This window comes from Anoplolepis gracilipes, chromosome 13 (assembly GCF_047496725.1).
Source record: "Anoplolepis gracilipes chromosome 13, ASM4749672v1, whole genome shotgun sequence".
In the NCBI taxonomy this organism is placed as follows: Eukaryota; Metazoa; Arthropoda; class Insecta; order Hymenoptera; family Formicidae; genus Anoplolepis; species Anoplolepis gracilipes.
This window is the reverse complement of record NC_132982.1, coordinates 9,985,851-9,998,420: the sequence shown is the minus strand read 5'-3', so window position 1 is coordinate 9,998,420 and position 12,570 is coordinate 9,985,851. Positions and strand designations below refer to the sequence as shown.

At 32.0% G+C, this 12,570-nt stretch overlaps 1 protein-coding gene across 2 annotated transcripts; it reads right to left on the bottom strand.

The window, feature by feature from the left end:
- Positions 1-1,172: 1,172 nt before the first annotated feature.
- LOC140672741 (segmentation protein even-skipped) lies at positions 1,173-12,244 on the bottom strand. Of its 2 annotated transcripts, none has more exons than XM_072905124.1 (4): positions 12,105-12,244; positions 11,196-11,347; positions 8,817-9,067; positions 1,173-4,387 (listed from the first exon to the last, which is right to left on the bottom strand). In XM_072905124.1, the coding sequence occupies exons 2-4, from the start codon at positions 11,335-11,337 to the stop codon at positions 3,500-3,502; spliced, it is 1,281 nt and encodes a 426-aa protein (XP_072761225.1). In that variant the 5' UTR covers positions 11,338-11,347; positions 12,105-12,244; the 3' UTR covers positions 1,173-3,499. The 2 variants fall into 2 exon arrangements, with proteins under 2 accessions (XP_072761225.1, XP_072761226.1); XM_072905125.1 differs by lacking the exon at positions 12,105-12,244 and adding an exon at positions 11,422-11,550.
- Positions 12,245-12,570: the final 326 nt, after the last annotated feature.

Below are 12,570 nucleotides of genomic sequence, written 5' to 3'. Positions count from 1 at the left end.
GGTTTTATGACAGTCAGACTTTTTGACTATACAAAAAAAAAGATATAACACTTACATATTTTTTATTTTTCTTAGACAAATCCTAACTCCACAGTCATCTAAATCTTCTTGCAGTTTTTGGTGACCTTTTTTTATTCCTTTTCATTTTTGCGACGAGTATAACTTCTCGTTTTATTTTTATTAAGGTAAACTAGCGTGACGATTTTTCTCTTTCCCCCACATCACCGATGAAAGTCGAGTTACGAGAGATGTTTTGTCGTAACTATCCGTTACAATACTACAAGATTTATATATATATAAAATTATAAATTTACAAGAGAGAGATTATCAATAATATGTATATATATTGCATTTTATCATTTTCTTATTTATATCAAATTTATTATTCGCATAAATCATCTAAATAAACTATGAAAACATAATCTATAAGTGCAGTGGAATAAAATTAAAAATTTTTACTCATACATATTACGATTCGCAGACTGATGATCTTTTCTTTTAACGAGACGTCGATTCAATTTGAGATTGTCTTTAATTATTTAAGAATAAGTATTATATAATAGTACAAGTAGAATTCGTGTTGCACATTCGTGTACGCCGGAATGTGGACAAATGGCGTTTATGGGGAAACGACTTCATTTCATCGCACCTTGATGGGTCATTAAGCCGGTGACGTTCATACGGAATTATCTCGTTCCGGTCGAGGTGCGACCGGTAAACGAGCCGAGTTTCCCAGCTGAATCACTCGTAGAGTTAATTGTTTCCACCGCACCCTATCCATCCCCGTTTGTATACTCTCGCATATATATATATATATATATATATATATATATATATATAATCGTTCGCGTAACCCCGTCAGCAGGGATTATTTAGAAAGAGAGAGAAAGGGAGCATGTCCCTGGTTTTAAATATTTTATGCAATTGTGTTCAAGACAAGTGTGTAGATTTAACTTATGATATGAAAATTAGAAAAAAGATACATCAAGTTAAATATTTCATTCCATTTTCGAAAAGTAGTACTGTTATGCAATCAAGCTGCCAATAATTAATAATTTTATACTGAATTACCTAAATAAAAAACTGTCTGAAGAAATTTTTCTACAAATTGTTCTCGATAGAGATCACAAAGAAATAGAGAGGGAATAGGATATAATTTATTAAAATGTATATATATTGTAATATTTATATATAATATTTTTATTATTCATCTCATTGTTTTATTTTCTTCTTATTTTTATTATCTCTCTTCACACTTTTCGCAGCTTACTAAGTTTTATATACAAATATTACTACGCTAAATCTGACAATATTGGGCAAAATGTACTCGCAGATAATGAATAACACTACCGCTTATATGTAATTGTAAATGTATTAACATATACTTTGCATACATATTATATGCTATAATAATACATTTGCAATCATATATATAATCTTCAAAGGAAACTTATTATTATATAATTAATATATCACGATATTCTTCCCAAAGATCGATATAAAGATATTCGACCATAGGCATGCAGATTCTGGAGATACAGACACAATCGATGTGACGCACAAGCTATTTGAAGCTTATACAACTTATGATTCAGCATTTATTTTCACATATAGTCCTAAGTTCAAGTGTGTGTGTGTGTGTGTCACTTTACGCTTTCCTATTATATAATATATATTACACACGCACACACACACACACACACACACACACACACACACACACACACACACACACGTGTGTATATATATATTATTATATATTACAATTATATATATATATATATATATTACAATTATATATATATATATATTTTATATGCTATATACAAAATATAATACATTTATATACAAATATATATTTATATAACTGTTGTTTGTTATTCATATTACATTTTGCTCAATAGTATTTTCTAGTAAGAATTTGACTTTCCACTTCCCACGTAAACAATACCTACAATTATTTTCTTCATTCTATATTTACACCTTCTTTTACTTCACTTTTTTGTTACTACATTAAATGTAAACATGCCTTAACATTCATTGAGTGCATTTTAAATAAGAAAGATATACATATCATATATGTATCCGCGTATCCTGCGGTGAATTATTTAGTTAAAGAAATAGAACATTTGGACTTATACATATAATGAGACATAATATTTGACGTTCATCATAGTTGAGATATTCCTTTGTTTTTACATAATACGATGCTTATTAAATATCAGTTATGTCTGTTATTATTGTGTGAATATCCGTTACTTTATTTTTCTGTAACGTCTGTAATCATGTGAACGTCTGCTATTCGATGAATATCGTGGCACGATTTCTTTGGCGATACGATTTAACGGATATTTTTATATTATTTCTTTGCAACGAAGCATAGTAGAGAAAGTTTTAAAACGCGGTGGCTCGACTGTTTCCAGTTATAATTATTGTTTACATCACAAAAAAATAAGATAAATTTTTTATTAAAATGGGAAATTATACTATATGTATATATGTATATCTTACATAAAATAAGAAATTAGAAAATATAAGCGACACTTATCTAAATTTTACAGTGAGTCGCGTGCAAGTGTAAAAGATGTAAAAATATAAGAAAAAATAAAAATGAATAAAAATATTATACAAATATAAAAACAAAATAAAAAGTTTTATTACAATATTTATATTATACGATAAGTTATTAAACTTTATCAAAGGCTACAGCTTATCAAATATTTACAATTAATTGCAATCGTAAAAGTAACGGTATGAATGGAAAAAGACTGTACTATATACATATACATATAGAGTAGAAAGCAAAATAAAATCAAAATTAGCTATGTATTGTCTTATTACACATTAATGGCTATTAAATAATATTAATTTACTCCAAATCGTGTCGCCAAAATTACCGAGAATCTCCCGGATAGTCTTGAGATAAATAATAATAATAATAATAATAATAATATAAATCAAAGTCTGAATATAAACATGTACTGATATCGAACTAAACTGATTAAATGATATTGTCGCAAGACACGTAATTATATGTATATTACAGCTTAATTATTAAACATTCTCCGTACAACGTGATACTCGATTCACAAAAGGATCTTATTTGATAATTGTTAAGGCATTGAATTTTATGTCATCTACAAATATACTCTACCGTTTATTCGAAATCTCAAAGAAATTGCCTCGATCTACACGCGACTGGCAGTAAAGTTAGCACAAAATAGGAGTCGCACAAACGCATGCTAACAGGGAAGGCATTTCTTTAATGAATGACGGAATTAAAAATATTTGTTTACCGCCCAAGGGGGCGATATTTAGTAAAGGAATCCTATGCGTAACAAAGATGCGGAAGATCGAGACTATTTTAAACGGAGAAATATATCGTAACCGAGAAATCTACCTCTCTATGTCAGGAGGTAGGCGGCAAAATACAAAGTATATAAAGCCTCGCACTCGTGTAATATATATATATATATATATATATATATATATATCACAATTACTTCTTATACGGTTGGAATAGTTCCGTTTTATTCGTAGACGCGGTTGCCACGGCCACCGCCACCGCCGCCGTCGTCGGCGTCGTCGGCGTCGTCGGCGTCGATGTGGACGTCGACAGCGACAAGGACGAGATGGTTGGCAAGCTGTAGAGATTCTCCGAAACGGACGATATCGAAGTAATGGGTACGTTCATACCGTTGGGTGGCAGATTGACCGATTGTTCCGCTCCGATGATGCGGTCCCGCGGACTCGGTGGCACCGCGATCGCATTCGTCACGTGGTGGTTCGTCCGCGAGTGATGCGAATGATGCGAGTGGTGCGGATGCGGGTGCGGGTGCGGGTGCGGGTGCAAAACGTGCTGAGGCTGCTGTTGCGGCGGCTGATTACCGGCACATGATTCGCATTCGCTCGACGTATCCGAGTTGACCGGGCTCAGCTCCGGTAGCAACGGTGGACCGTAGGCGATGGTGGTGGTAGGGGAAGAATTACTGACAGGGGGAAAGGCGTTACTGCCAACGGTCGGCACGCCCAGACCAAAGTGCAAGGGTAGATGAGACGGATGAGGTTGTAGCACGTGCGAGTGTGCCGGATAAGGGGCGGCCGCAGCTCGCGGATGTGGTCGATGCAGCGCGCTTATCGCGGGATACGGCGAGTAACGCGCTGCATAGTACGTCGCCGCGGATGCGTACGGCGTCGCCGAAGGGGCCAGATGCGCCGTCGCCGGTATGTTCGGTATTGCGGCGTGATAGGGCGATATCGGCGAAAGGGCGCTAGAAGCCGCCGCGATCAATGTCGCGAACGACGTCGCGTCCGTACACATGGACAACGGCCACGAGAAGGCCATTCGTTGCCTTTTATCCTTCATACGCCGATTTTGAAACCATACCTGTAACACGAAATAAAAATTTTCATTATCGTTATCATTTTTAATATCATCCGGATTCGATTAGATTGATTTTGCATTTTCAGTTTCAGAGTGTTTGAAAAAACCTATGGCCCAGTATTACCCTCAGACTTCTTACCCTATATGTATACACGTACCAGGGATGCAATTAATTAATTACTTTTCTCATTGAGTGCCATGTTTAATTAGCAATTAATGTGAACCAATTTAATTAAAGCTCTTTGAATTGACGATTAATTTTTCTCAAATTAATCGTCAATTCAAAAAGCTTTAATTAAATTTGTTCACGTCAATTATTAATTTTGAAAAATTTAATTGATATTTTCCCAACCCTAGTATATACTATATGCATACATAAAAATCATAATCAAGAGATCAATTTCTTTGGGATTTGAAATAAATGGTAGAGTATACGTAGATGATATATAAAATTCAGTGCCTTAACAATTATCAAACAAATCCCTTTTGAATCGAGTATCACGTTGTACGCAGAATGTTTAATAATTAAGCTGTAATATGTATAATTATGCGTCTTGCGACAATATTATTTAATCGTTCAGTTTGATATCAATACATGTTTATATTCTGACTTTGATTTATATTATTATTATTTATCTCAAGACTATATCCGGAAGATTGGAGTTATTAATATTATTTAATAGTCATTAATGCAATAAGACAATACAGAAATATAAATGTAGCTAATTTTGATTTTATTTTGCTTTCTACTCTATATATGTAGTACAGTCCTTTTCCATTCATGCCGTTACTTTTACGATTGCAATTAATTTGTAAATATTTGGTAAACTGTAAGAATATAGCGTGATTAATTTACTCTCGCGATTGACGATTCGTAACAAGGCGGTGTGTTCTCACCTATAAAAAGCCATTATTTCGCGTCATCTATACATTTTTAAATAGGGATAAAATGACAATAAAAATCTTTGAATCGGATTCGAATGTAGTTCGCACGTTTTGTATTTTTTCATCACTTTAGATGAAATATCTATATTATATTATACATGTATATCTATCATTTTCGAATTGAAAAGTCGCAATGATACACGAATGATATCGCAAATCCGAGCGATTTAATAAGTAATAAAAAAAAGCCGTAATGGAATGTACGTCATATTATCTGACGCATATTAACAATCCAATTGAAATTGAACCTAAAGAGAATATTCCGATTTTGTAAAATATATATGTTGAAATATTTTTCGCGCGATAGTAACGTAAATACAGAGTTTGGTATTCGTCTTTTGCGTGCCCTATTGTTATGCGCAGTCATGTTGACATTCCGCGCGAGACCGGAGAGAGAGAGAGAGAGAGAGAGAGAGAAAGAGAGAGAGAGCGAGCAGAGTGGGGAGGCATGAGGCATGACACATACCGACACCGGCGCCGGCTGCGTCGTAATATCTCACGAAACGCGATCACGACGACACGGAAAATACTCTCGCCAAATGCGATCGTCATTATCACTCGATTATCAATCGGCGCGATTAATTATCTTTCGTAATCTTATCATTCTTAATAGAGGAAACAAATATACAATATAAATATACACATAATAATATACATTGCATTCAAAGATATTCATATATATATATATATATACTATTGCTTTGAAGACTCTTGTTTCATATCGTTTCGATCGATAAGGAAATGTATAAATAGCACGAAATATTTGCTTTAATAAATAATTAACCATTGTCTCGATACGTCGTCAATTGCGAGAGTTTGTAATCACGCGAGATAATATATGTAATCTCTCCAGTAGTATATTTGTGTAAAAACTATTTCGTTAACACAATATAAATAATATGTATTTGGTGTTTTTTTTAGTGCTGAATGACTCTTTGTACGATTATGATCGCTTTTATTTGTCGCGATTTAAAATAAAGCGTCGTGTGTGCGATTCGGAGTCTATAGTGCAATCGTAAATTAACTGTGTTTTCGCGATGCCACGAAAAAACAGCAAAAAATAAAAACGAGAGAGGAGGAGGAGCAGGCCCGGGAAGGTATCGGGCAACGACGGAGCATCTCTGAGGTGAGCAATATTAATTTGATTAATCTTTGTTAAATTTTAATTTATTATTTGATTATTATTAAGAGATTTCTAATTTTTTAGATTATTTCTATTAAACAATTAAATTCTTATTTACTCTTTTAATCTTTTTATCAATTTTATTCTATTATTTTTACACAAGCTTATATTAAAAACAATTTTTTCGAAAATTACATAAAATTCTTTTTTTTTTTTTTTTTTTTTTTAAATATTGATTAAAAGCAAATAAAAATTTAATTGCACGTAGCAATTATTTTTTGAAATATTAGCGACTTTAAATACTTGTATAAATTTACTTTAGATATAATATATGTATAAAACAAGACTTGTATTTGTTGTATGGTTTATAAAACTTGATATGTTTCTGTCTTTTACAGATCAACATTGTATTTTACAACTCTGTCGTTGCGCATCGTACCGGTGAGTTTTGAATTATTCTTTATCTTAATCTCGAAATCTGTACTATATGTATATATAAAATCTGCAAGTATTGTATCGCAGATATCGATACGTAAAAATTTTAACTTGCAATGATCCAACTATGTTTTTTATTTCTGCATTTTTATAAATTGTTTAAAGTTATACAGAGAAAGAAATATACGTATATATACAGAGTGTTTAAAAATATTATAGCAAGAAAGTTTTCGAAAAATTTAATAAAATTATTTCTTGGTGTGGGATTGCATACAAATACGTTGAGTAAAAGGAATAAGTTCTCAGTAAAAAGTAGTAAATTTTCAGTAAACAGTGTAAAAAAATAAATTTGTTTGTTTAGTTAAACAATATAATAAATGAATAAATAAATTGAAAAAAAAATTAGAATAATCATAAATCATGTGAGATTAAATGATAAATTCTCCGACATTCATGTTTATATCCATGTATTGATACATACATATATCTCTTTTAATATAAATTATAATCTTGATATTTCTCTGCAATTCTCGCGCAATACGTTAGATATTAGATATGTAATTTCTTTTTATGGTATTTTATCTCGCGAACTTTCCGGGATCCCATATGTATTCTAAATGAGTATTCAGATACGTATTTACGAATAAAGAATTCTCGGAGGCGGCGAACGATTATATCGATAATTCGTGCGGGACGTTTACCGTCGTTTAACACCTTGACCAATCCCCGTTTCCTCCATTGCCCGGGCGTTTTACGGCCGCCGTCGCCGCGTCGGCCGGAGCCAGCGCGAGACGAGAAATTAAGAGATCCATTAATGTCTGAGGTGGGTCGCGAGGCAGTCGCTAATTGAGCCGTTTAACACTTTTGCTCGACCGGATCGGCTGGTCTCTCCCCTGATACCGAGAGATCAGTGCCGTAACTAAAACAGTGACCGTCTCCGACGCACTTACATTCGTTTCACGGCCCTTTCGCACATATACATATACATATACGCACGTGCGTTACGTAAAGGCCCTATTTTAGTCTACCGCGTTGAGAGATGTCGAGGAATAACTTTACGGCCCTGCTGTAAGAACCACGGTGCTGAATCGCTTTCCAGGCTATAATCGCCGATCAAACATGGCCGCAGCTGGCCGCGGCAAGAAATAACCGGCAGCTCTTGGCTTGCGAACAAAAACGCCACTAATTGCTTCTATTAAGTGCTCGGTGTTAGGAGTCTCTATCTTTTCAGTCGATACAACAGCCATGAGAAATTATATCGGAATATGCAAAATTATATATACATGCATGAATATATCGATAACAATTAATAAATTCAATGTTCTTAATACAAGACAACGTCTTGTACAATATTTCACTTGCACGGTTTCTTTTAATATTTTTTCATTTATTCTCTATTTTTTAGAAGTAAATAAATTATTATATATGTTATAGATCTGTATAGAGAGAAAAAAAAAAAAAAGATTGTGTTTGAAAAAGATGAAAATATATTCATTGGATTTATTATAATCGTTAATTGAGCCAAGGATTTTCTTTAATGATTTCTCAAAGTTTTCGATCAAACAAGAAAGCGTTAATGGAAAGTGTTATTGCGTAGATGAAGTCATTGTTTGTTGAATTTTGTACGTAAATATTTATTCATCTTTTCAATCAGAGAACTCTCGGTATCGATCGTAATATTCAACCAATATTTATCTGATATAAAGAAAGACCATTCAATCTTTATTTAAATTATTCCAATCTGAATTTTGCAATGTTTAACAATAAGCGGAATATTTATATTAAAGATGAAAAGTATTGTAGGCGCGAAATTTGTAAGTTGGAAAAATTTTTCGTGATAATATGTCTCTAACATAAGACAACTCTCTCTCTCTCTCTCTCTCTTTCTCTCTCTAGCAGAATATTTTTATTTTTTTTAAATTTTCCTACCTTGATCGTAGATTCTGGTAGACTAAGCTGCGTAGCCAATTCGCATCTTCTCGGTCGACTTACGTAATTTTCTCGGTTAAACTCCTTTTCTAAACGAGCTAATTGTTCCCTTGTAAAGGCGGTTCTATATCTCCGGACTGTATCCACAGGGGGATTTGACGTCTGTTGCTGTTGCTGTTGCTGTTGTGGTTGTTGTTGATGATGTTGATGGTTAGATTGCAGATGTTGATCCTTATGTAAAGTCGGTGATTCTGTATAAAACACACATATAAACGCACGTTATAATTTTTTTCTTCTCGATACAATCTTGGTAATGAAGAAAAGGACTAATTAATCGATTAGATTTAATTCAATTTCATTTCAGAGAAAGTTAATGCAATTGTTGTATAAATATTTGTTATTATATATTATTTTAACAATGATTCTAAAAATGTCAGATTATTTATACTTGTTATAATGACGATACAAATTTAGTATCTAATAATAAAAATATCAGAAATTCAAAATGTAAATATTTATCTTTATGATTCTTCTTAATTCGCGTTTTGATACAAATTCCTTTTTTGGAGGCGATTAACTGTTGAACGTTCTTAAATATATCTGCATACAAATGCAGAAAAAATACTTTTAACTACACTCGAAATGATTATTTAATGTCAAAATGATTTATACTAATTTCTTCCCATATCTCATTTTATTGATGCCTAGGTGGAAATTTAGAATGCGTCACACAATTGCGAGAAATTTCCAAGGAAGAATAGAGCATTTGTTCTGTGTCGGAAACATGGTCCATATACTTTTCTTCGCAAACAATATTATCATAGAGTCATTTAACAGCGGGTGATCGCATTTAGAGATATGTGAAGCAGATTACAAAAGAGGTAGTTGGTGGTCTATTTTGCTACTGACGTTTTCCCTTTTGGCATAAAATCGAACGACCTTTTCACGCGATTCTTTTTGGTCTGTGGTTTACAGTACAAACAAATCGTGATATCGAGATAAAGGATAATGTGATAATTAAAATGATTATATATTATCGGTATAATCGGTATCAAAATTTTTAATCCTCCAAGTATAAGGAGAAATTATTTCCGCGTACACAATACATAAAATTAATTGATGTCCGAATCTATTCTTGTTATCTTTACTTCTCTTTTCGACGTTCACATTACTATAAAAAAATCACTAGTTTTTTGTTATAAATTAATGTTTTCCCCTTCTTTTCGATTAAAAATTGTCAAGTCGAAATTCATAATGTCTATCGCATATATTAGTCGTAATTATTAAAATCTAAATTCAAATCTACATTTTTATAAATTCAATATTGCATAACTATTATTTCATTTTTAATTTTATCTTTAATTTTTGATACTTGTTAAACATTTGAAAAAAAACATCAAAGCTATAATTCTATAATTATAAATGAAAGAAACGAATGAAAGAAATAAAATGAAAGAAAATGAAAGAATGAAAGAGAAATGAATGAAAGAGAATGTTTTAAACAAAAGACTTTACATTTTTATTCAGGTATAGTTTAGAAAAGGTTACAAGATTAGAATTATAATTAGATATGTATGTTCAATTCTATTTTGTGACAAAAGATTGTCATAAAATATTTTCAGTCATAAATAACTGTACCTATTACTCTTTCATTGTTGATTATTTATAGCATCATTTTTTAAATTTAGTTTATTCAGAGATTGCAATACAATTAATATTTACAATGATGTTACAATTTCTAGAAGAAAATTCAAAGTAAAAATCAAGATATTAAGCTCGTTTCGATAAATTTTATAATTAAATTAAATTTTATAATGAAATTTAATCTTACTGCACCGCGAGAAACATGGTAACAATTGAATTTTTTATTTCATCTATCCATAATAATAAAATAATTAAAAGAATGTTCAACAGTTTTTGCACACACATATAATAATTTCAGTACAAACGCGTAAGCGCGGATTTAATAAATTATTCTCTATTATATGTGACTAAATAATTATCGCGTGTCTCAATTATACGTAAACTACATAAACATTTCCAATCAACCATTTTTGTTTAAAAAAGTACTTGACAGATCAGCTAAAAATTTTAATTCTAAAGGACACATTTTTTACTTTAAGTAATCTTTACCTATTAACTTACAAATTAATTATTAATTTTATACTTAAAAAGCTAAAAGTGTTTTATTAATTGCAATATTAAATTCACGAATCTCAAAATGTATTAGATTTACTAACATTTTTACGTAGCTGATCCGTGCAATTTTTTTTCCTTGAATAATAGACGCGTTACGAATAACAAACATGATTTCCGTCACTCGCGTAAAAGTTCAGCGATTCGAAAATGTTAGTCATATAATAACGTAATGAAATTTACCATTTTCGGCTGGTGATGTCGGTACCTTCGGTGATGGGCTGTATCCGTACGGTGGCACCAGGTCGACCACTATCGTATCTTCATCGCCCACATCTTCCTTGTGCTCATTCTCGTAGTCTTCGTTATTATAAGTGGAATGCATTGTGTCGTCACTTTATAACAGAAGGAGATACACATATTTATCACTTTATTAGCGTTATATATATATATATACAGATTTAGATACCTTGAAGTTTTAAGAGATATTTTAGTGAAAAATATAAAAAAGTTTGACGTGAGAATTAATTAGCTACTTATCCCGGCGCGATGCATATTATTACATAATATTAAATGTTTTAGTTGATTTTACGTTCTTGCTGTCGCAATGCGTTACTTGACATAAATCTCATGTTGAAAAAGTAATATAATACACACTCGCAAATTGGGACTTGTCTCGTCCTCTGTCTAGAAAAATAAACTTTTGAGGAGAGATGACAAATTGATAGCACATTTGTATATATAGAACTATACGCTATTTTTGTAAAAACAATCCGCAAAATTATACATAATTTGTGTTGAAAGATGAGAGAGTAATTATATAGGTAAATAAAGAAGTGTAGTAAAAAAGCCGCTAGTAGACATCATCAATATACATGACGTTGACACGTGAATGCCGGCACGTGAAACATGAATAGGATTTCGTGTATTTTTTTTTTTTTTTTTTCAAACATAATAAATTGCGAAACTTATATAAATAAATTTATTCACCGTACATTTCAGATGTGTGCTTCGGAAAATACTATACACATGAGCTATCTTTTTATGTGTGTGTGTGTGTGTGTGTGTGTGTGTGATATTACTTTTATCTCCGTGTTTATCACTTTACGTTTTTTCTAAGAAATATTTAATATAACCAAGAAAGATATATACCTAATAAATATATCACTAATCACATGTATTTATACTGTTAAACAATATCTCTATTTTTTTTTTTTCTTTTAATTTTCGTACAACACTCTCTGTCCACACAGTCACGCAAAATGTCTTAAACTTGACTGAGATCACTAAAGCGTCCAAATATATATAGTTCCACTTCCCCTACCCAGACTCTAGTTCTCTGATTGGCGAGAGCTCTGGTCGTTGCGCTTACATCCCGTTGAACGAGGGGTGGAGCCTACCTGACACTGCTTTGTTGTGTGCACAACTATAGTATCACGTATAGACTAACAGTGCGGTCGGAAACAGACAGGATCGGATTTAGTTATTTCCACGACCCTAGACGTAATATTTTTTACCCCCTCTACTACAATAGATTTAAAAAAAATTTTTTATCAATCATATTTCGATAATTATTTATGTTAAAAACCTTTGATGACTTTGACTTTGTATTTTAGAC